We start from the raw sequence: 25,556 nt of genomic DNA on the forward strand, positions 1-25,556 counted from the left end.
TTTCACACATCTAGTGATGTTTCTAGTCCGATGACCAACCCAAGCACTTTTTCAAATAATGTACTTGTTATCCAACCTCGCAAGAGAGAATCTGATTTTTTTCAAAGTATATATTCTGGATTAGTTTGGTCAAGCATGATATATTTACCATCAAGAAAACCAAGCATGTCTTGGCTTTCAACTAATCCCTTGACTTGAGTCTTCCAAAAAGAAAGTTTGTCTGATTGAGATGAATAGAAACAAAATTCCCTACATTCAATGTTGAAGGGTAAAGGTATTGAATAGATGAGGCCATTGAGGGAACATGGAGAACAAGTAAATTATCAAAACAGTAAAAAAAAATAGATATGTGGTGAAAAAAAATACGCTGGATAGGAGAAAAAAAAAAAAGAAGTGGTGATGATGTTAAAAGTCCAAAAACAAAATAATAGAAGAGATCTGATAAAATGTAATAGTAAGAACAATAAAAAAAAATAGAAGTGCAATGATAGTAAAATTTTAGAAGAGAAAGAGATTGAGATTGAGTAGAAATAAAATTTAGAAGAAATTTATTAGAAATAGTACAATGATAGAATTATGAGATAAGAAAAGAACAAATAAAATAAGTTTAGAATGATAGAATGATAAGAAGGAAAAAAATTAAAAAAGAAGATATAAGAAACAGAAAATTGCAGCTTACGTATGGTAGGAAGTTATCAAGACAGAAAAAACTTAGAAAAGAACAATGCAGAAGAAAAAGCAATCAAAATTCACCCAGAAAAAATTGCCCTGATACCATGAAGAAACTTAAAGAAAAAAGGAGAGGGAGAGAAAGAAGTTGAGAGACATAGTAGACAAGAAAGGAAGAGGAAAACAAATGTATAAGTTTCTGTATTTTTTCTGCTTGAGAACTTAGTTGGTTCTCCCCTCTTTAAATAGGTTACAAACTATGTTATATAAGAAAACTTTGTCTAACAATAGAGAGAGATTATAGGGGAGAGATTACAGGATTTATACACAAAATTGGTGCAACGTCTCTTTACAAAAATATTACAACACATGCTGCTATTCTTGCTACTGATCTGCTGCCATGTCTGTTGCTGATTTGCTGCTGATTTGGTGCTGATCTGCTACCATGTTGTTGCTGAATTGCTGCTGGTTTGGTGCTGATCTGCTGCCATGTATGGTGAGTAATTTGTTGCTGGTTTGGTGAGTAATTTGTTGCTCGTTTATGGGAGATTTGTTGCTGATCTGTAGGAGATGATGGTGTTCTACAATAACACAGCCTGTGATACATCGCCCAAGTTTCAAGTTCAACTAGCTTCTTGAGTACCTTTGTCGCTCTATCGAATCAAAAATGATTAGCCTCGGAGAAAAGGTTAGGAACTTATGACTTTACTATTTGCTCCCTGTCCCACCTCCGTTCTTGTCCTCTCTCTTCCTTCCAGAGACCAAAAGCTAGTTAGGATTCTTCATGAAAATTGGACTTCCAAGGACTATTGCTAAGCAACCTTGTAAGTTTGATTTAAGATGGTCATTCAAGTATTCTAGGAAATTGACCTGTATATATTCACTTTGATAAACAAATAAAAATTATTCCAGTAATTGCTGCAAAGTTTTAACATAGCAGAAATACAAGTGCATGAAGCATGAGGTTATTGAGGCCTTTGTTGTGTTGCTTCAGAAATCCAGTCTCAATGAAATAGAGCAAGTAGATTTGCTACACAACTTTTAAATGGTAACATTTCAGAAAATATGAAATTGATGCAGAATATGATTTCCCTAGAGTGATGGTCTTTCTCGCGGAAGGGCATATACTCTGTCCTGACTCTTGCCTCCAGGATCTCATTCCTACAACTGAGTATAATAACAAATATTAGTCTAGAGAAGATAAGCAAAGATGGTGCAACATCAAAGTGTATTTTCTTTTTTATCTAGGATAAAACTAGTCCAGTTTTATGTGTAAGATGAGCAAAGGCAAGGGAGACTCACCATCGGAGGAGAAGGTTCCCAGTGATTTTCTTTGATAAATACAGCGCTGCCGGTGCTATTAATGCCTCTAACATAGTCTGCAAAATCTGGTGGCATATTAGTAAGTATCAATTCCCTCAAGCTGGTCAGCTGGTATAATGCATCCAGCGTTTTGAGACTTCTACAGTCCCTAATTTCTAATTCTCTGAGACTAGGCAAGGCTCCTTCTTCCACAAGCCAATTACTAAAATTGCCCAGTTGCCACAGTTTCAAGACATGGAGTTGAGGAAATGCTCCAGAGACACAAGTCATTTCTTCCCCTATGTAGGAAAAACTGAAAAGCCTTAGTATATTTAACTGAGGCAGCTTTCCTAGCTCTAGCATTGGATCTTTGCCCAGTACTGTCTTTGATAAAGTGAGGCTTTTCAGGTTTGGAGGAAATATTGTGGATTTGAATGGTCTTAGTAACGATCCAAACAAATACAAGTTGACCAGGTTGTGCTGCTCCTTGAAGCTCGTTAACTTGATGGGTGCACTCTCACCAGACTTTCTCATTGATCTTATCCTTAGAGAGTGAAGTTTGTTCAGTTGAGATGTCCAATCAATTTTTATACTTCTTGGGATATAGAATGTCAACTGCAACTTTCTGAGGCATTTAAACTTGCTCAAGGTCTCTGCAACTAAAGATTCGGTGCTAATAGACAACCCACATAAGCTTTGAAGCTTATTCAAAGTCTCCGCTGAGAGCACGTCCAAAGAATCAAGACAAATTCCATTCAGATAGAGATGGCGCAGGCCCCTAATCTTCCAAAAAGAATCAGGCAAAGTGGTTATGTTGGTGTGCTTCACATCCAAAGTTTCCAGGCATTGCAAAACGCCAATAGAGACTGGAAGTGAATTAATAACAGTGGATCTTAAGCCTAGGTACCTTAAGTTCAAGAGAGTGCCCATTGCCTTGGGAAGCTCAGGTTTGTAGACACCCTCAAGATCAAGCACCCTAAACACTCCAAGGTTTCCCTTACTCATAATCTTGTCTAAAAACATGCTTGAATTTCCAGCAGGGATACCTCCTTTTAAAGTGTTAAAAGATACATAAGAACGTAAATGGCTTTCGTGAAGTTTTGAAAAAGGGATGTTTGAATATGTTGCAAGTCTCCGGACTGGTAATTGTGATGTGTTAGCTGAAAATGACGTATTGTGGATCTGAAGAAATCCAATATCCCTTGCTTTTAAGGAGAAGACATCATGGACAAGGCTTGGCAAACGACATGTTTTGGGGCTCCCATCTAACCTCCATCTTACCACTTCAATCATTTTTCTACAAACTAGTTCCTCAAAATACATTTCTGCCAGATCCTCCTCAACCATATCACCGTCAGACAAGGATGTGACAAAACCCTCAGCTACCCACAGATGAATCAACCTCCTTATGGGGATCTCAATCGCTTTCGGAAAGAGTCCCATGTAAAGAAAGCAGGGCTTCAAGTAAGAAGGCAATTCATGATAGCTTAAGGCCAAGATACCTTCTATAGCATTCACATGCTCGATCACTCTTGACCATTCGCTATCTGTTAATTCTTTAGCAGACAACAAACCACCCATTAAGACAATTGCTAGAGGTAAACCACCACATAATTTCAAGATTTGCCCCTTGAATTTCATTAACTGAGAATTATGTAATCTATCTTCAGTTATGTCTAGCTTCTTTAAGAACAAAGCCCAGCTTTCTTCATCATTCAATGGACGTACCTGTAGAGTTGAACCAGCTGGCACTGCCAGGCCCGCCTTTCGGGTAGTTACAATCACCACACCACCGTGGGAAAAGGGTGGAAAGACCTCCTTGATTGCTTCCCAAAATTCAGGAGCATCGACATCGTCAACAACAATTAGATATCTTCCTTGTCCTAGAAGTTTAGGGAGCCTCCACTTTAATTCGTCCTCCAGTAATGGCTCTTTCGCAATCTTTTCATCAAGCTGGGTAATCATGTCAACCAATAAATCTCTCACTTTGAACTCTTTCGTAACATGAACCCATGCACGGCTAGTGAAATGCCGCTTGATGTCCACTCTGTTGTATACGATTCTTGCTATGGCTGTTTTGCCTGATCCTCCCTCGCCAACCATCGACACAATTGCTGGTTGGTTCCCTTGCTCTGCCCCCTGGACTACAAGAGCAACCAAATTCTTTACTTGTTCCTCAAGGCCAACCACGTGACTTTCACCGTCGAAACAAAAATCAGATATTCTTGCCCAACGTTGGTGTTGGCTCGGGCCTGGGATATTGTTATCAGTAACATCTTGAATATCCAATGGTTGCTTATCTTTGATTAAGTCTCCAGTCTTGGAAATGAATTGTTTCATCTCTTTGTTGAAGACAACTCGGTTACAGAAAGAAGTGAAAGGCTTCCGACTCTGCAATGCTTTCCTGACTAGAAAGTTGTCAATGGCATCATCCATAGAGTAGAGAGCTCGCAAGAGACGAGTTGTACACTTACCGCTGTTAATTTCAACAGTTAATGCTCGATTCTTCTGATCTGCTTCTTTCAGCAACTGCCTGATCAAGTTGAGCTGGTGGGTGGTTCTCTGAACTTGATCTTTCACCTTTGGGGTCAGGGCTATCGCTTCATCATGGAGAAGATTTTGCAGTTTCTGTGAGAGAAGAGAAACTACCACTTCAGCATCCATGGAGAAGAACATGCTAAGAATAAGGCAAAACTCTCAAGCAACGGATAAAGATGGGAATTTGCTTCTATTTTGTTGATTGTTTTTGACCCTTTGGATTTGATTAATTGTGGACAACATTCGTTTGTTGGATTATTTTCCTTTGCCCTTTTCAACATTTCAACGGATAGGCAACCTAAGATGCCTGTCTGTTTAAAGAGCAGCAAGTTGAAATCTCAGCCTGACTATGTGCGTCAAATTAGTTCATGATTAAAGGTGAAAATCATTTCTTAAAGATAAGTGGAGAAGAAAAGTTGAAACTTCACCGTCAGATCCTTGAAATAAATCTGCTGGATGGATATGTCACGTGCTAGCATCTTGAAGATATTTTCAAAGAGTAAAAGACACGTGTTCAAGTAGCAGTATGACTAGTCTTGAGTTGTTGAGAAATAAATGGAGTCGTTGTAGATTTTTTGAAATAAATTTATTATTTGTTGTTAGAAATTAGGAAAAATCAGTTAAAATAATCTATAACTTAATATAAAAGGAAACCAAGAGGGCTTTCTCGTTTAGCCACATGCCAGCATTGAGTTGTGATTAGAGAGTGTTGTTTACCAGCCTGGAACACGATGTGGGCCTTTCTTTTTTTTGTTTTTTTATTTTTTGTTTTTTTAATACTCTGGCCATTAGTCAATGATTGCTGTCTTTTGCTGCATTAAAAAGTGGGGGTTGATCTCTCTCTTAATGCTCACACACAAATTTACTGTGTACATTATTGTCCCCTTTAGACAATATATATATATATATATATATATTTCTTATAAAATAAAATATTCAAAAAAATATTTGGATAGATATTTGTGGATTTTATCCAAATTTGAAGTAAAATAAATTTTTAATTTTTAATGAGACATGATAGGCATCACAAAGTGAATTAATTCTAAATTATTATAAAAGTATAAGATAAAAAAGTATTAATTAACATTGAAGATCATTTAGAAAATTTCATTGTTAAAACTACAAAAAAAAATTAATAAGTATAATTAATATTTATTTTATTTTGATTTTCAAAAAATAATCATTTTATTTTAATAATTTTATTGTATCAATTATGTAGCTTATCAATAATTACTTTTAAAATATTATATTTTCTCAATATGAATTTGATTTCACTATTAGAATCATGTAATTAACAAAATATGGTTATATCAACATTAGCATATATTAAAATATAAAAAAAAATCAAATGTTTTCAAAAAAATTATTTAAATAAAAAATTTTGCTTAATAAGAGATGAGAAAATATTTTAAAAAATAATTACTTTTTAAAATAATTATCTTTAATTTATAATTATAAATATTATTTATAATATTTTTAAATTTAAAATTATTTCTCTTTAATTATTATTATTTTTATTTATAATATTATGTAATTTAAATTTATTTTTAATAAAAAATTCAACACCCGCACGAAGCGGGGCACCACTCTAGTAATTATAAATTGTTAAGTATTCAAGCAATAAAAGTATCCCTTTTTTATTCAATTACAGATACTTGGAAGTTTTTTGGCTCCCTCAAAGCAACCACTTGTTTACTTACTTTGCCAAAAATAGGTAGATGTAAGAAGTTATGCTCGATATCTACTCTTTTCTTCCTGTTTCCCGTCCAGCTTCAAGATCCATTACCTTTGCAATCAACATTTTGGCATCAGAGCCGGGATGGAGGAGTAGCGAATGAGCAGTATTAAGAAAGAGGTTTCCTTTCTTGCTGCAAGATAGGAGAGACTTTTTCAGAAAACACAAGAGATGTTTACTGCCATGAATGCAAGGTTTCATAACCTTCAGTCAGTCCAAAATCAAGAAACAGTAGAGAGTTCTTTCAACCAAAGCAGAATTAACAATGGTCAATTTAGCAGAGAAGGATCTATGGGAACCAATTACTTACCCAAATTTGTGAAACTCGAATTTCCTCAATATAGTGGCACAGATGATCCTACCTGATGGATTTGCAGAGCGGAGAAATTCTTTGAATATCACCAAACTTTAGATAAGGAAAAAGTGTCATTAGCCACCTTCAACTTGGATGGAGATGCTCAATGTCACGAATTACGCTCATTCGCCTAAGCATGCGATAGTTCATGCGACACTTGAGTAAACGTTTCCATGCAAGCCAACCAATACTCGGTTGTATCTGATCAAACATCAATAATAGCAACCAATCAAACTAAGACAATGCACATCAAAATTATAGAGCATACCGAATGTCATATATGTAACCATTGAGCTACAAAAAGAAAAAATGTTTTATTAATATGAATATTGAGTACAAAGGGACCAAGACACCCTATGTCAGGCCATAAGGACTGTCACGACCCGGCACTCCCCTCGAGCCCGTGACAATTGCTGCGGTGTTCCGGTAGACACTCATTGCCCGAAATGTCAACCCGAAACCCCGCAAAGCTTTACTATCAGTTTCTCATTTCCCTTGTGAGCAACCATTGTCAAATATCGTGTTCTAAAAGATTTTAAACTGTTTTCAACTAAAAATAAATAAAATATTAATTTTCGTCTCACAAGAGTATTTTGACCATTTTTTTCAAAAGTTTCGAAACTGGCTAAAACATAATATACAAGTACAAAACACATAATTCATATTCAAAATGAGTTTAAAAGTCTAAAATTTTCATTTAAAACGAAATTACAGTTATTTGAATATAATAAGAAAATAAAAGAAATATTAAGTAAAATATTCTATTTTCTTATAAAACAATATTTATAGAGTTATACGTGAATAATTTTTATAGCGTAAAAGCTAAATAAATTTATACATACTGAAATACAACGAGCCAAAATATTTAATTTAATTTACAATAACAAGAGGGCCCCCGAATAAAAAAAAGTAAAGAGGACTGTGAACCTACGGTTTGGAAAATGTACATCCAACTGTAGTCCTCGATGAGATCAGCTATCTACAGCCTATACTGAACCTGAAATGGGTGGAAAGGAGGGTGGTGAGATTATAAAATCTCAATGAATAAACAGACATTATCATAAATATCTAGAGTTGAGTATATTAAGACAATAAAATAAATCATCGTAAACTGGGTCACAGCATAAGAATACATTTCATTTAAAATATGTAAAGAGGCTTATGAATTTCATAAAAACTAGACTTGTGCTATAAATCCATTCTCAGGGACACCTTGGCCTAGGCATCCTACCGAGACAGCCAAGGCTATTAAAATTCACATTTCACATAAATCATGTTTTTGTTTTGAAAACATAGCCGTTCCTTGACGTTGGCTGAGTTCCCCCTCACGTAGTGGTTTAGCGTGAAGTAAATTCTAAACTTTACCCCAGGAGATACCCTACGCGCCTCTCCGTTCGAGGTAAGAATATAATGGGGTTTACTGTGCCCCTCTAAAAGGCTGGTCCACAGAAACCCCCTACTGCAGTGATTAATTAATATATATAATCCACCATACAATAAAACTCAATAACATGATATGGCAATTTTATAATTCACAGTCTTTCAAGGCAATCAAATAATTCGCATTTCAATACAATTGCCAACTAGCCAATCATGCCCTATTTATCATAAGCCAATCAATTTAAACAATCAAATTGCCACAATTAACAGTCTCCGTGTACTCTATTTTTCAAAATCACTATTAATTTCAAAACAATTTATAATTTAATTTCATTGAAACACATTTATTCATAAAACATGAAAATTTACCTTTTTAAATTTCTTTTTCCATAGAATTCATGAAATTATCTAAAAACCACCCTACATAATTAAAATGACAGTAAGTTTACTCACAATGTCTAGAATGCAGACTTTCGACGACTCTGTCTACTGGTCCTCGGATGCAATTTTCTTGCCTTTATCGGAGGACTCACCACCTTAAAATAGTACAAATTTGATAAATTCACTACATTGGTACTAAATTGAAATTAAACTAATTTAGACTATTAATGCATAATATGAAATGCAAAAATGCACTGGTAACTATCTAAACTCGGTATTGGCCTAATTCGTCTTATCACCTAATTAAATTACTAACGCGTCCAATTTAATCCCAAATTAATTTTTTTCAGTTTTTATACCTCAATTGCACCCAAATTGACTTAATGTCCCTCAGTGTGGTGCAAATTATCAATCTCGATAGCAAATTATGAAAATACCTCTAATGGGTAAAAATTCGTATTTTTGCTCCGAAAATTTCCATTATTTTTCTAGGCTCATAATTCATCATTTCTTAACCAATTCTCCTAGAATAAAAATCAAACTCATCCTCACTCATACATGGTAAATTCGGCCATTAATGGTTGTGGGAGAAAATAAATTCTTTTCTTGTTGTTTTGTTTCTAAATATGCTAAACTAACTAAAAACACTAACATAACTTAAAATCAAATTAATCTAACAACTTTCTCTCTCCTAACCCATTTTGATCAGCCAACAATTCACCATAAAAACAAGCAATTTAAGCATGGAAAATAAAGAGAAATGCTTAAGGAAAATAGATTTCAAGCTTAAGTAGAAAAATCTTACCTTTTTCACTTGTTTTCCTTGATTTTCCACACTTTTTCTCTTGAAATTCCTCACCTAGGGTTTGTTCTTCCTTTCTTTCTCTCTCTTCCTTGCTTGGCCGAATATTTGGAGAGTAATGGGCTGATTTATGCTGATTTTTTAGTTAAATAATAAAATATCTTAAGCTTGACACATGGCATTTTCTTATTGGTCTATTTTTAAAATTTTTAAAATTTAAACATTTTATCTCCACCACATGATTAGACAAGGGTCAAAGATGAAGATAAAGGAAGACCATGTGCTGGAAAAAATGTCCTGATGGTGGAAAATTACAATTTTGCCCCTAGGGTGGTAAAATTACCATTTTACCCTTTTACTCCAAATTATACCGAAATTAAAATTTTTCACTTCTAAACCTCAAATCATATTCCAATAAGTCAAATTATACTCCAATAAGTCAAATGTGATCAAAACAATCTTTTCTAAAATTCTCATTTTGTCCCCAAGTGGCAAATGACCATTTTGCCCCCTAGATAGTGAAAATTCTGATTCGACTCCAAATTGATCCTCAAACTCCAAATTACCATTTTGAGTCATCCTTGGACTGTGACGATCTTAATCTCACCTTAAAATTCCTATTTGATCTAGTTCGAGGATTAAATCAACTTTATTGTACCTCTAGGTACAATACCAACTTTTGTAAATTTTTTGAGACTCTCCTAGCATACAATCATACTATCATCACATGTACGTCATGAATAGTATTTTATAAGGTTGGGCTTTACAAGGATAATCCTAGATGAGTTTCTACAAACATATCTTGATTAGTGAGAAAGCCCAACAATCCGCCTATTGCTCACCCTTATAAAGAGTTTACGAGATTTTTCACATATTTTACCAATAGCCATTACAACGCTTGAGATGAGGACATTTCTTTCCTAAAGGGCCTTTCCCCTTAAAAACCTAACAAGTATTTTTAGAGATGTCACTATGAGTCATTACAATGTTTGAAAAAGGGATATTTCCTTTACAAGTACAAAAGACTCAATCCCTTAAACAACTTTACCTTATCATAGTCTAATACAAGGTTGGCTCATGACATCTTCCCCCACTCAATCTGTTGACATACTCGTTGATTGGTTGGCTTGGAATTCTTCAATCTTTTGTTGAAAGGTGCGAAGATCGACTTCCTTCTCCTAAGTGATCTCATCTGGTCCCCAACATTCCCATCTCACTAGGTACTCCTATGTTGGTCTTTAGTTGATTATCCTTGTCATCCTTGCCAAAATCTCCTCCACTCGGCACTGTGATGGTAGCTTGGTGCTAATGGCAACTCTTGTGGCCCAACTCCTGCTTACATCTACTGGATCTACATAAAATGGCTTCAAATTGCTGACATGAAACATGGGGTATACCTTTATCCACTTAGGTGGATTAATCTTGTAGAAAGTCTTCCCCATCTTGGCTACAACCAGTAGTGGACTTTCATACTTCCGTACTAGTATTTGATCTCCCTTCTTTAGGAATGGAAGTTGTTCGAGTACCAACTTCACCAACACTAGGTTTCCCACCTTAAAGTGTTACTCCCTTCGACCTCTAGCTACCTACTTCTTCATGCGATTAGAGGTTTTCTCTAAATAAGCTTTAGCGATTTCAGTCTTTTGTCTCCACTCTTTAGTAAAGTTGAATGCCCGGAGACTTTTTCCGCTATACAATTCCACTAAGGTATGGGGAAATTTAGGTTGTTGTTCGATGACGACCTCGAAAAGGGTTCTATTAGTGGTTAAGCTCTTCTGTGAGTTAAAACATAGTTGAGCCACATCTAGTAGGTTGAGCCAATTCTTCTGGTTCACTTGTATGAAGTGTCGCAAGTATTCTTCCAACAAGCCATTGAATTGTTCTATCTGACCATCTGTTTGTGGGTGATAACTAGAAGATATATTGAGTTCTGACCTTAATAGCTTGAAAAGTTCTTTCTACAAAAAGCTTGTAAACCTTGGATCCCTATAGCTAATAATGCTTTTAAGAACACCCTAATATTTTACCACATGCTTAAAAATCGTGCGAGCTGTTTCTTCTGCAGAGCCAAACTTCTGCACTAGAATGAATGTCACGTACTTGGAGAAACGGTCCACCATTACCATGTGACACCTAAGACCCTTGTATAGAAGTCAATATGACCTTATCAACGAGACAAAGGATCAATTGATGATGATTAAGTGCCAAAGGATGTAGACAGGTGAAAAGAGTATTTTAAGATAAAATATTTTGCATACGAAGAAATAATAATATTTTTATCAAGAAAGAATTTGCTAGATAAAAAGTGGTTCGGATGTGAATCGGGGCAAAGTAAGATGTTTTGGAGCCCTAGAAAACTAGTGGAAAATTTTGGGATAAAATAGTATTAAAATATTAATATTTTATTCGATGTCAAAATTTTTTCATGAAGAAGAAATACATCGTCAATCTAAGCGGGGGAAAATAAGAACAAGAAAATTTCAGAGAAAAATGATATTAATGGGACCCGTGTGTCTTTATTAAATAAAGATAGCGTGGAAAAATAAAAATTTTAAATATTGTGAGGACACCTCTTTGGAGTACAAATTTTATATTTCATTTGTACAGGTGTAAAAGAAGATAATAGAAGGAAATTGGAATTTAGAAGAGGGTTGGGAGGACTAAATTGAAAATATGGGAACCTAAGAAGGCAAAACGGTAATTTTCCTATCAAGCTTGGTTAAAGCTTCCAAAGAAAGCTTTGACCCTTCATCCTTTTCACATGGTCAGTCATCATCTCCAAAGCATCATCTTCCTTCTCCTTCTCCTTGCAACGCCATTTTTGTTCTTCCACCATAAAATTCAAGATTTTCATTTTTTTCCTTGTTTTCTTTTCTTTCTTTTTCTTTTCTTACTTCTTTCTTCTCATAACTTCTTGGGCATCAAACTTGCAATTTTTAACTCCAATTTTCAGCACATCTAAACCCTAGGAGAGAAAAAGAAAAATCTCTCTTCCTTTCCTTTATTTCCTATTTTTACTCCACTTTCAATAATACTTGAATTTTGGCTTCAAATCTTCATTTTTAAAACTAGAATATATATATTTTCAACCCTTGAATTTTTTGAATTTATGGGTTGTAATTTTTAGACTTTATTTTCTAAGTTTCTTCAAATTTTCTTTCCTTGAAATTTGCTAGGTTTGGCTGATCTTTATACCTTCAAGCACCAAGGTAATGAAACTTCAAACTTGAACAAATAATTTAAAGGGTTTATGAATTAGACTAGAATTTTAGGTTAGAAGTTGGGTTAGAGTGTAGATTGTATAGTGTGTATTTATTAGAATTATTAAATTCAAATTATGACTTGATGGAGGTTGTTATGGCTTATTAGTAAATATAAGTTTTAACAGTATTTTGGGACTACCTAGATTGAGACTTTGTGGGCACTAGTTTTGTAAGGTGGCATTAAGGTGAGTGAACTTGCATTAAAATGTCTTAGGATAAATGTATACGTGTTTAATTGAATCACCTGAAATGTTTTATCAGACTTTTCTTTAAAACGTGCATGGAAACAAGCCCTTGATGAAATGTTTTTATATGGTAAAATATGTGATATAATGAAACCATGTGTTCCTATATTATGTGGATATGTGTGTTATGCTTTGAGTGATAATGTTGTATAATAGTTATAACCGTGCACGTGACGATGTCGGTGGTGTGTGGTGTGGGAGTGCACATGTCGGTAATGATGTGGGTCGAAATGCGTGTGATGATATTGAAATGTGCGTGTAAGGAGTGCACATGATGATATTGAAATATGCGTATAGGGAGTGCACATGAGCTGAGTAAGGTAGCGGTGGTGTACATGTATATATATACATATGCTATAGGCAAGTCATGAAAATAAAAAATGTGATTGTACTATATGCTATAGAATGCCTTTCCGCTGCAGCGAGAAACTCTCTGTTTTGCTTGTTTTTATTAGATATTTGTTGTAGTTTTCACTCTTTTAAACTCCATTATGGATTATAAATCCTTCACCTTAAGGAATTAAATAATCAAAGGTTGAATTAAGGGTTTTACAAGAAATTAAACTAAGTTGCATTGTTTTTAAACAAATGCATCATGTTTTCGAAGAGCTCTCCGTATCGTTTGCTTATTCCCTTCCTATGTTCACTCACTGGGTTTATACTCACTCTTTTTAACTTCATGTCTTCAGATTTGAAGATAGTTGGATCTTAGGTAGAGGCTTTTCCTCTTGTTCATCTTACGGTAGGTTTACCAAAACACTTCATGAGAGTATCCACGCCAGAGTCATTCCACTGATAGTCAAGGTCTTTTGTATGTGTATATGGTTATTTAAATGTAATTCATTGGATTTGTTGTAAACATTATATGCTTGGTTTGCATGATAATGTTGCCACAAGTTGGCAAATAGTAATGTTATTTTGTGAATGGTATTGTTCAGTTACCATGACTTATTTCGAAAGAAAATTATTTTTGAAAATAATGAATTAAGAATCGTAGAGGTTAAAGAGGGACAGATGGTATAATGAACAAGTTTTCATAGAAAGGCTTACTTAGGCGTAGTGGGCCAAGCCTATTGGGTCCTTGTGCCGGTCATGGCCTTGGAATTGGGCTGTGACATACCAAGATCGTTGTCATATCTCCTACTTTAAGAAGTATTACAATAAACTCCAAAGAAATACTTTCCCATTATTTGGTCAGCACAAATAGAGGTTCGAGCATTCCCGTCAGTCTTTGTCTGTCTACTTTGTCTTGCTGGCAAATGAGGCACGTCGTCGTATAATCCATCACATCCTGCAGTATATGAGGCCAATAGTAACCCTGTTTCAGTAGTGCAACAATCTGTTGCCAACTTGGATGTCCTACCCAAGGAGTTTCGTAACATATCTGCATTAATTTTTGCCTAAGCTCTCCCACTCTTAGAACAAATATGCATGGTCCCTTTGTTAGTAAGAGTCCATTTTTCACCCAAAAGTATTTTGACTTTTCACTCTCCACCAACTTTTTAATAGCCATTGCTTGGGGATCTCGATACAAGTTTTTCTCAATAAGATTACAGATATTTGTGGTCACTTTGTTGGCTGTCATTGGTGCGATCACCTTTAAAGTTATGAATTTGGCTTTCCTATTGAGGACGTCTACCACACGGTTCACTTTTCCAACTTTGTGCTCGAAGGAGAAATCAAACTCGGCTAAGAACTATTGCCATCTCGCCTACATGGTAATAAGTTTTGGTTGTGTGAGAAAGTGACTTAAGGCTGTGTTGTCAGTTTTAACCTCGAATTGTGATCCTAGCAAGTAGTGTAATCAAATAATGAATCACTATTAGTAGTTTTTTTCTCCTATGTCGTGTTTTTCCTCTCAACTTCATTCAACTTTTGACTTTCAAATGCAACCGGGTGCCCTTCTTGTAACAACACTCTGCCAAGGGTAAAGTCTGAGGCATTTGTTTGTACCTCTAAGGCTTTTACAATATCTGGAAGTGATAAAACAAAATCCGTCATCATCGCATCTTTCAAACCTTTGAAGGCTTCTTAGCACTGCGATGTCCAACCCCACTTCTGTCCCTTTTTCAGCAATTCTGTTAGTACTACTATCTTTTTTAAATATCCTTCCACAAATCTCCGACAATAATTGGCTAACTCTAAGAACGAATAAAGCTCAATTGTATTCTTAGTGGTGGCTTATTCTTTGATAGCGTTTATCTTTTGCATGTCCATTCAGATGTGCCCATGTTCAATTATGTGGTCAAAGAACTAAATTTGGGTTTGTGCCAATGTACATTTCTCCCTTTTTACATACAATTGGTTGTCGAGTAGCCTTTGAAAGACTTGCCACAAATGTCATTGATGCTCTTCTAAGGTCGAACTATATACTACAATATCATCCAACTAGATTACCATGAACTTATCCAGATAATTATGGAACACCTTATTTATTAATGTGCAAAAGGTAGTATGAGCATTAGTTAGTGCAAAAGGTATAACAAAAAATTCAAATACGCTATACTGCATTATGTAGGTGATTTTCGGTTCATCTCCCTCAACCACTTTTACTTATCTCGATCTTAAATCTAATTTTGAGAAGTACTTTACATCATTCAACTAGTCAAAGAGATTTACTATAAGAGGGATAGGATATTTATTCTTAACTGTGACTTCGTTTAGAGCCCGGTAATCCACTCACAATAGTAAACTCATATCCTGTTCTGAAAGACTATTGGGGAGCCAAAAGGCACCTTTGATGGTTAGATAAATTCGGCTTGAATTAGTTAGTTTAATTATTTCTTTAGCTCCGCTAACTTTGGGAGAGCCATCCTATATGGCCCTTTTGTAGGTAGCTTGACTCTTGGGAGTAATTCTATCTCATGTTCTACAGCTCATTGAGGCGGTAGAACCCTAAGTAGTTGTTCTGGCATCATATCTTGAAATTCTTTCAAAACCAGTTTCACTTTTTCAGGTATTGGATTCATGTTATCTTAGCCTTTGTAGATAGGCATGGCCACGTAAGAGGGCTCACCTTTCTTGATCTCCCTTGTTAAACTGTATAGTTGATATAATATTTTTCTCGCTCTTAGGTAGAATTGTAGTCGGTACCATACATGGTCATTCTCCAAAAAACATTAAACAACTTGTAATAGGGAAAGGGATGGCTTGTACTTTCGTCATAAAATCTAAGCCCAAGATGAAATCAAAGTTATCTATAGTGGTTACTGTCAGGTTCATCTTCCCTTCCCAAGAGCCAATCTTAACCTTTACGTCTTTAGCATTTCCCATGATAGCTGAAGCTAGCAAGTTAACTAATTTCATCTGCCCAAAGTCTTTCTCAACTCTAATACCACATCTCTTTGCCTCTCCTAGGGTGATGAAGGTGTTTAAGGCCCCCATGTCAAGCATGGCTTTAGTACTTTTGTTATTCAATAACACCTCTACGTACATAATACTTTGTTGAGGCTCTTTTTCCATTTTTTCTAATTACATATGTAAAGCGCTGGCGAAATGAATAAAACCTATTTATGCTGGCTGTTCTTCAACTTCTATGACTATGGTGTGGGCTAGGGGTGTCTCAACTTGATAGTGCATATAGTACTGAAAACTGCTTAATGAGGACAATCAATTACTTAATGTGGTTCTTTGCATAAAAAACAAGATATCGAAGGTCGTGGCTTGAAGTTCCATAGCTTGTTTGTTCTCAGTTGAGGTGAGTTTCTAGTAGGTCCTATCACCTCCCTTACTCGAGGGTCTGCTCACTCTTTGGAATTTTACCCCACTGTTTGAGCTAAAGCTACTAGTCCTAGTTGGAGGGTTATTTCTTTTGTTGGAGTTTTCACTATAATCAGTAAGAAGCTCGGCAGTCGCCATCACCTAAGTCACATCTTGTACCTTTTGTCGCTGTAACTTCATCCTTGCTCATGGTTTCAGACTCTCAAGGAAATAGAGCAGTCTATCATTTTTGGTCATATCCCTGATATCTAGCATTAAAGTAGAGAAGTTCCTCACGAACTCCCGCACTAATCTTGTTTGTGACAACTTCTGCAACTTCCATCGCATCATATATTCAACATTCTTAGGAAAAAATTGGTTCTTCAATTATTGCTTAAGGTCAGCCCAAGTGCTGATGTGGCACTCACCATTGATGAATTTGGAACACCACCATAACTTCACGTTCTCAGCAAGATACATTGAAACCATCACCAATTTATCCTCCTTCAACTCCTTAGCATCTTTAAACCCTTCATATCGCTTAGGTTCCAACACTTGGGCTCTTTTCCTTCGATCCCCTGAATTTGCACTAGCATTACCTGCAGCAATAATCAAAAGATTTACATGAGCAATCAATTCTCCAATCTCACCTTGAGAAGTGCTTAATGCATCCCTAGTTTCATCACTTAGTGTATTAATCATCTCGAACAGTTTTCACTGGACAATCTCAAAACCATCTGAACTTTTATTACGACCATCGTAGCCTTTAAATCATCAATCCTCTGATGGTCCTCTGGTGAACTCTACGTGGTCACCATTTTTACTCTTTGAATCAACACGTCTTGCCCGTACTTTGATACCAACTGTCACGAACTACGCTCACATAAATATGCGATAATCCGTGCGGCACTTGAGTAGACGTTTCCACGTAAGCCAACCAATACTCGATTTTATCTTATCAAACATTAATAATAGCAACAAATCAGATTAAGACAATGCACATCAAAATCATAAGACATACCGAATGCTATATATGCAACCACTGAGCCACAAAAAGGAAAAATATTTTATTAATATGAAAATTGAGTACAAATGGACCAAGACACGCCATCGTCAAGACATAAGGGTAGCCCTAGATGATTTGCCACAAATATACCTTGACCACTGAGACAGCCCAACAATCCGTCGACTGCTCACCCTTTATAAAGAGTTTACGAGATTTTACACGTATTCTACCAATAGCCATTACAACACTTGAGATGAGGACATGCTTTTCTTAAAAGACCTTTCCCTTTAAAGACCTAACAAGTATTTTTAAAGATGTCACAACGAGTCATTACAATATTTGAAAGATGGACATTTTCCTTACAAGTACGAAAGACTCAATCTTTTAGACAACTATTTTAGACAACTCTATCTTATCATAGTCTAATACAAGGTTGACTCATGACACTCAACTATGGTATCAACTGTTGAAGGAAGAGACTCCTTTTATAAATTGGGAAAACTTCAAACAAAGTCTACAAAACAGGTACAATCCTACCCAATTTCGAGATTTTTTTGGTGACTTTACTAAGTTACAGCAAATTGGGTTAGACAGAGAGTATCAAACCCAATTCGAAAGACGATTGATTCATGCAGGAAGGTTGACTAAAGCTTAACAATTTACTTGTTTCGTGAGCGGTTTAAAAGAAAACATTCAAATTGATGCACAAGTTTGCAGACCAAACTCTTTGTCGACGGCAATTGGCCTAGCAAGACTGTATGAAGCTCGAAACCAGTTTAGAAGCCATACAAAACCGGGAGCTCACAAAACGGGAGTAACCCAAGCTACAAAGCCAAAGTCAAACTCCATGCCGATCAAAAGGCTCAGTCTAGAAGAACTAAAAGATAGGAGAGATAAAGGTCTTTGCTTTAATTGTAATGAAAAATTTGGCCTTGGACGTCGATGCAAGAAACTTTTTCTGATTGAAAGGAGTTGGGCTAATGATGATGATGTTGATGTTGATATGGAACTGAAGGATCAAGAGGAAATGCCGAAAGTTTCTATCCATGCTATATGCGGGACCGAGGCCCTCAAACCATGAAGGTGCATGGCAAAATAGGCCAGAAGCAAATGTTGAGACTAGTAGACTCAGAAAGTACTCATAACTTCATGCACCATAAGATGGCAACCGGAATGAGACTCAAACCACGTACGCAAGGGAAGCTAGAGGTTGCAGTTGCAAATGGAGACAAGCTACTTAGTGCAGGCCATTGTAAAGGAATTGCTATGAACATTCAAGGTATTCCACTCATAATAAATTTTTATTTTTTACTCTTGGAAGGTTGTGATGCAGTTTTGGGAGCGCAATGGTTAAGGACACTAGGACCAATTTTGTGGGATTTTTCTACGTTGACCATGCACTTTAAGCTTAAAGGGAAGGATGTCACTCTAAAAGGGTTGGTGCCATGTGCAAATAGATGGGTGGATGAGCATCAATTAGCAAAAATCCTAAAAAGGGATAAGAAAGGGGTGCTACTACATATCAATTTCGCTAGTGTATTTTGGAGAGAGCTTTTTATGTTGTAGGGAACCAGCTTCAATTTTAGCACAGCCTACCATCCGCAAACAGACAGGCAAACTGAAGCTGTTAACCCAACAGTAGAAATATATCTACGTTGCTTCACAAGTCATAAACCTCATGAGTGGGTTCGTTGGATACCTGGGTGGAGTATAATACAAGTGTTCATTCTTCTGCAAAAAAAGGCACCATAGGAAGTTGTTTATGGCAAACCTCCTCCCACATTGTTATCCTATGTTCCAGGCACCTCAAAGGTGGAAGCTGTAGACCGAGAGTTAAAGAGCAAAGACCAAGTCATTTAGGAGTTAAGAGAGCAAATAAATATGGCCCAGCAACACATGAAAAAATTCTATGATGCCATAGAACTGACAGAAGCTTTAATATAGGGGATCTTGTTTATCTCAAGTTGCAGCCTTATCACCAAGTGTCAATAGCATTGCGAAAAACTCTCAAGCTGTCCCCAAGATATTACGGGCCATTCGAAGTTATTGGGAAGATTGGAGCAATGGCGTATAAACTCAAGTTGCTAAAAAATTCATAACTTCATCATGTGTTCCATGTTTCCATGCTTAAGAAAAATGTGGGAATATATTAATGTAAATGTGACAACCTCTCTACCCACTATTCCAGTAGATGACGGACCCATTATTTTGTCACCACAAGCTATCCTCGAACATCGAAAGAAAAAAGGAAGAAATGAAGTATTAGTTCATTGGCAAGGCCTTTTTCCAGCTAATGCTACTTGAGAGGACCTTCAGGAACTTCAGTTGAGATTTCCAGATATGGCCCTTGAGGACAAAGGTGTTCTTTAGGGGGAAGAATGTCACGTGCTAGCTTTGCCTGCCGAAGATATTTTCAAAGTGTAAAAGAAACGTATTCAACTAGTAGTATGACTAGTCTTGAGTTGTTGAAAAATAAATGGAGTTGTTGCAGATTTTTTGAGATAAATTTATTATTTGTTGCTAGAAATTAAGAAAAGTTAATTAAAGTAATTATTATAAATTGTTAAGTATTCCAGCAATAAAGGTATCTCAATATGTTTCACAATTCAAATAAAGCCTAGAAGAGTATGTCTATATTATAATTTGTATGCACACATCCAATACTAACATGAGACTCATGCTTGCCTTAATTTCTTAAAGTTTAAGATATAAACAGAGATTTTACGGATTTTTTTTTACTAGTAGCTTATTGATATTTTATTTTTACAAAGAATTAGATTGTTAATTTTTACTCAATAAAATTACAAAAATGCTCTTAAATGCGAATAAATATGCTACTTTTGAATTGATGGCATTTTAATAATTTTACTAGGCAACATTAATAACTTAACTCTAATGGGAATAGAAGTTATTCATAAGATAGTAATTAGCAAAAAAAAATTATATTCATTGGGTGCTATATTGGAAAAAATAAATTACACGTGTTTCGTGAGAATTGAAACCACAAGAGATGTAGCCTACCATTAAAAAAAATTAATGATGGAGTTCAATTTTTTTATCCAAAAAAACATTTTATTTTCAAGAGTTTATATTTGATATATTAACAGCGTAAAGTGTTATCACGTAACCATAAAATGTCGTTTCATACATGTGCAAAGATAAAAGTTAAAAAATCTTTCAAAATAAATATTTTTAAAATTATGAGGATTAATTTTTTTAGAATTTCCAACTTTTAAGTTTATTTATTAACGAGACTATACATGACATTTTCATGTACAATTCATAAGGAACACAATAACAAAGTAAAACATATTTCCTTAACTGTTTGAGAGGTTTATTAAAAAAATACTCTGGGGAATATTGGCAAAAAAAAAATACTCATGAGCATTTTAGTCATGAAATATTTAGACAAGAATTTTTTTTATCAATAAATTGATTATCAAATATTTTTTATCCAATAAACAACTTAAATACTTCTTTAACTGGTGTTTATAGGCATTGAAAAGCGAACCCTATTTAAAAAACATTAGCAATTTTAGCATATATGCAATGAAATTATTGAATTTTGAATTTATAATTAAGGATCTAAAGTGAAGGATGAATTGATTTCCAAACTAATTAAATATAAATAATTAATGGATTTTGTTAACAAATACCTTAAAAATACTCTTTGATGTGCTTAATTATAGTAATATTTTAATATTAAGTATAATGATTAATAATTAATATGATTATTTATGATGTATTGGGTGAAAATATCACTCATTATATTTAGTAACTTTGAAAGGGGTTTATAACAATAGAAATATTAAAATGACATGATATCTTAAAAAACTCTTATATTATTGAAAAATTTAAATAAATTTTTATTTTTTTATTATGTTTAATCGAATTATTATACTTTTTATTTTGAGTCAAGTAAGTTTTTATTATTAGCACTTAATTAATTGTTATTAATTAAAATGTAACTTAGATATTTTATACTATTTCGTACTGATGTGATATAATGATCTGATGATGTGATATTTTTACGTCTCACATTAATCCCACATGGATATAAAGTGACAAAATATCATTTTGAAAATAATTAATTAATCATAATTATAAAAATTTATTTATTTCAAAATAAAAATATAAAAACTTGACTAAATAATTGAGAAGTTTTTAAAGCATTATATCAAAGAAATATTAAAAAAATTCTTTTAAAACACTCTTTAAAAGAGAATTATAATAAATTTACAATTATCTTTTGTTAATGAAAAGACACTTATATTAAACATTTTCTCTTAGGCATTTAAAATTCTATTTTTAAGTTAAAAGATTGACACGAATCCTTAATAATATTCTTTAAATTATTAACAATTAACTGGCAAATGTTATTTAACTGGCGAAATATGCTTGGATTTGATAGGGTTTTTTGCTCTATTTTTTGTAATTAATTCTGTTTATTGTGGGAGCAAATTAACAAACCGTTAAGCCAAATTCCAATGGACAAAAAGCTCAAACTCTAATCAGGTGGCGACCCTGTCTAGTACTTCTATAGGTCCAAAGCCTTGTTCTAACAGAAGCCTGGAATATCATTCTTCTAGAAAACAGCTAAGAAGTTGTTGTTCAACTACGGGCACAAATCTGCTGGTGATTTCTATCTTTAGACATTATCAAGGTTTGACAAAGTAGATGAATTCAGCATACGGATTCAATATAGCACTGCCCATATCTTAAACAAGGGGAAGCAAAATGACGATTCAGAAATGGGAATTCTCTGGTCAAGAAGAAGACATAAGAGGAAAAGATTATTTGTTTATGAGAAAATTTAATTCATTCTTTGAGATATGAGGCGCCACCCCAATGCCCAGAAGAAAGGAAAAAAAAGCTTCAAACACTTATTGCAACAAGAAGCAAGCTGCAACCTTAATGCTAACTACCCTATACTATTGTATAGAGTCACTTGGTAGGCTATTTGGCAGTTAGCCTGGTAATGTCACGGGGTTGTAGTATTTGGAAGTGATCAGTTAAGCCCAAGTGTGCCATCAGAAGCCACACATGGGTTAGAAGCTGTCCTCCTCGCCTCAGATGTTGCCTGTGCTGAATTCCTTCGCAATGACTTGCAGCATGAGCAAGCATTTCCACCCAAGTATCAGCAATTAAGCTCCATTTCTGCCATTAACATGGTAGTAATAAATTCACGAATGAGATCTCGAGCTCCAGGAGGGGGAGAGTAGGGAGTGAAGAAGAATAAGAAGGGATTAGTTTTGTTACCTCTTCCTTATTTGATATTTCATTCAAACTTCTAGCAAGCCTACTTCCATCAGATAACAGAGATTTCCTTGCTCTATACCTCCTTCCAAGCAATTCTGTTCCGATAGTAGCTTTAACCAACCTATCATATGCATCGGTTTTGTGTTTTGGTGGCTCTGGTGTATTGCAAAAATCAATGACTTCGGCGCAAGTGTCTTCAATTAGAATATCACCAAGCCCAGCTGGTAACATGGAAGGATAGTTAACAAGCAAATGCAGCATATACCTTGACATGAGAATGCTGATTTCACGCTTCGATTGAGTGGTCTCTATAGTTTCCTCCAAGTAGTAGCAGATGTCGGTAGCAATGTGCCATGTCAGAATTCTCTCATCAAATCCTTTCTCCACACTCCATTTGAGCTCACCTTGACCATAAATTTCCACCGCAAATATTTGTCTGCCTGCATCCTGCGTGTCATAGACTGTTGCTTTAGCTTTAAGTCTCTCCTTGAGATACTTGAATATCCATTCCTTTAAGCTGTTGGATATCACCTCCTTAGTTACATATCTCTCCTTTTCTTGCTTTTCCACAAAGCCTAAGAACTTAAAGAGTTTCAGAATTCTATGGAGAAGGTGGGGTTTTACTTGACTCAGGATTGGATCGTAAATCATTGGTTTTTCTCTAAGCGCAAAGCTTAGTAGATTGTATTGAGCCATGGAATTTGACCACCTAGGATTGCTAAATAATCGGACAGAAGTAATGGCTCTCAAGACAGACGTCTTTTTACGCAAGCTCAACCACACAACAGTCCAATCTGAGAAAAGAATGACCAGTGCTGCATATATGTCAAGCACAATAGCTACTACCAGCAATAGGAAGGTTATGACAAGGTCAGCCTTCTTATACTTGTGCTTATCATCAGCCAAAGAGAAAAAGACTAATACAATGCAGGTTAGTGATAAATTGATGCAACGCAAGCTAAGGCCCCATCGAGAATAGACCGCTGACGCTTTTGTGTAGAGCAAATCAAACATGAATGCAAGCTCCATTTCAACTACTTCAAAAGCCTTTTGGAAGGACAGATTCTGAAACACCGCTAGGCTGGTGTCTCGATCCCGAGAACTAAGTAGGAGATTCACAAAAATACGCTTGAATATCTGAAGTAGTCCATAAGCTTTAAGCAATTCATTGTTTTTGGAAATGGAATTGTCTTCAATGGCAAAGGCCTCCATAGGCAGCTGAATATCAATTACTCTGTTTGTATTACATATATATCCCTCTTCTTTTTTCACATTGTACTCCTTTAGCAAATTTGGGTTAGTGAGGCCTGGAAGATCACGACGAGCAAGCATGGAACCTTTAATCTGTTCGCTGCTTGCGGAACGGAGGACCCAGGTCCTTTCTACATACTTGCTGAGGCCTACAAAGACCATTAAAGTGGACAGAATTGAAAGGTGAGAGCCTCTCCATGCCATGAGGAAGATGTTGAATGCGACTCCTGTTTGGAGAGCCAACCCAAGCAGGTGCCTCAACCACAACTCATTGTCTTCTAAGGAGTATGCAGTGATGGTGTCAGGGCCACCTAAATGCAACAACAGAAATGGTGACCAAAATACATGTAGTTCAATGTTGGCATCCTGTTCACCATTATCACTAGTATCTCCCAGGTCATTTGAGATAATCCCAAGGGCCATTGTTGCCACAGTGTCTGCAGCTAAGTAAGCCACCCATACAGCAAATCTGACCAAAAGCTGGTAACCATACTTTCTGCGATTGCCCACGACAATGAGTATTGTCTGAAAGAAGAGGCTAAATAGAACCAGCCCTCGTAGCTGCCAGTCCTTCCATAGTTCTTTTAAAGTTTGAACGAGTGCCTCCATTGTTTTTCTCTTATTCTTTGCAAGTCAAACTGCTAACAATTAATATTTATTAACATTAGATTGACCTAAAAATGTAGCATCTTATCAGAAGGGAAAATGACTGAGGCTTTGGTGGGTGGGTAGACTGAACTAACTATTGAAAGAAGGATTTCTAGGTCTCATTATAAAGGTTGAAACAGATAATTAAATTGGTATGAAATGCTCCCCTATCAGTGATACAGTGATACTATTTCTCATTAAGTACTGTATTTTGTTCATCGATTAGCAGATCATTGACCTAAAATAACAGAAACAAAGAATTGCTCCAAGCAGCCTCAGAAGTAAGAATAGAACACATTATGACAAGTTCAACAAACCAGCACATAGAAACAAAGAAGCAACCAAGAATAGAAGAAGTTTCTTTCTTGATGAAGGCTAGGGATGCATTCAAAAAGTTGGCTCAAGTCAGAAGCGCAATGAGAAGGCAATATGAAGAGAAGATTAGGTACCTGTGGGAATCACTGTTGACACTGCTTTCTGGTCTAATCATCAATGCTCATGCCCCTCCTCAAAGTGGCAACGGGAACTCTAAGCTAAATCTCCAGAGGAAGAGAGAGAGTAAGAAAAAAAAGATAACTGCGAATCCATCTGCAAGGGTGCACTTGGAAATTATGTAAACAATGATCACACTTGCTTGAGTTTGACTTCATGTTTGATAAATTTATATAATATATATTCTTTTCTACATTAACTGGAAAAGGAAAAAGTATCCGATACCTCATACCCTGAAAACAATGAAATAAAAGTGAAGCTTCCATGGCTCACATTCAGTCGTTGCTTCGTTGGTTTAAGAGCTATATATCCTTCTTATTTTTATAAATTTCCTCTTTTTTTTTTTTACAATGAATTGCCTCTTCATCTATAAACATAAACGGGATTGAATTAAGCCATATTAGATATACCTGTTTACATGTTATTGTTTGATGTGGTGAGGATGTGCTTCTTCTGGCTACAACTGAAAATTCTTATTTTTACATCATGGTATAACATAGCCTGTGATACCTTGCCCAAGTTTCAAGTTCA

General features: G+C 35.4%; 2 protein-coding genes and 1 long non-coding RNA gene across 4 annotated transcripts; all 3 read right to left on the reverse strand.

Annotated features, from left to right (window-relative positions):
* Window positions 1-841: 841 nt before the first annotated feature.
* LOC18596258 (putative disease resistance protein At1g58390) lies at window positions 842-4,838 on the reverse strand. 2 transcript variants are annotated; one of them, XM_018123745.2, is made up of 3 exons: window positions 4,446-4,838; window positions 1,972-4,379; window positions 842-1,836 (listed from the first exon to the last, which is right to left on the reverse strand). In XM_018123745.2, exons 1-3 carry the CDS (start codon window positions 4,645-4,647, stop codon window positions 1,831-1,833), a joined length of 2,616 nt encoding a protein of 871 aa, XP_017979234.2. In that variant the 5' UTR covers window positions 4,648-4,838; the 3' UTR covers window positions 842-1,830. The 2 variants fall into 2 exon arrangements, with proteins under 2 accessions (XP_017979234.2, XP_017979233.2); XM_018123744.2 differs by having other exon boundaries at window positions 1,972-4,838.
* Window positions 4,839-6,145: 1,307 nt separating this feature from the next.
* Window positions 6,146-9,265, reverse strand: LOC148762227 (uncharacterized). The gene is made up of 4 exons (XR_016027049.1): window positions 9,166-9,265; window positions 7,531-7,596; window positions 6,555-6,800; window positions 6,146-6,377 (listed from the first exon to the last, which is right to left on the reverse strand). It is a non-coding gene; the product is annotated as an uncharacterized LOC148762227 (long non-coding RNA).
* Window positions 9,266-22,155: 12,890 nt separating this feature from the next.
* On the reverse strand, window positions 22,156-25,114 carry LOC18596260 (uncharacterized). Its single transcript, XM_007024630.3, has 3 exons — window positions 24,983-25,114; window positions 22,635-24,523; window positions 22,156-22,532 (listed from the first exon to the last, which is right to left on the reverse strand). Exons 2-3 carry the CDS (start codon window positions 24,492-24,494, stop codon window positions 22,332-22,334), a joined length of 2,061 nt encoding a protein of 686 aa, XP_007024692.3. The 5' UTR covers window positions 24,495-24,523; window positions 24,983-25,114; the 3' UTR covers window positions 22,156-22,331.
* Window positions 25,115-25,556: the final 442 nt, after the last annotated feature.

This window comes from Theobroma cacao, chromosome 6 (assembly GCF_053813885.1).
Source record: "Theobroma cacao isolate CCN51 chromosome 6, ASM5381388v1, whole genome shotgun sequence".
Taxonomy (NCBI): Eukaryota; Viridiplantae; Streptophyta; class Magnoliopsida; order Malvales; family Malvaceae; genus Theobroma; species Theobroma cacao.

Bases quoted from the DNA above. Each gene is read 5' to 3' on its own strand.
- LOC18596260 (XM_007024630.3), bottom strand. From the start codon at position 24,494: ATGGAGGCACTCGTTCAAACTTTAAAAGAACTATGGAAGGACTGGCAG. The intron at 22,533-22,634 runs GTAACAAAACTA...TGTTAATGGCAG, and splicing joins AAATATCAAATAAGGAAGAG to AAATGGAGCTTAATTGCTGA.
- LOC18596258 (XM_018123744.2), bottom strand. From the start codon at position 4,647: ATGTTCTTCTCCATGGATGCTGAAGTGGTAGTTTCTCTTCTCTCACAG.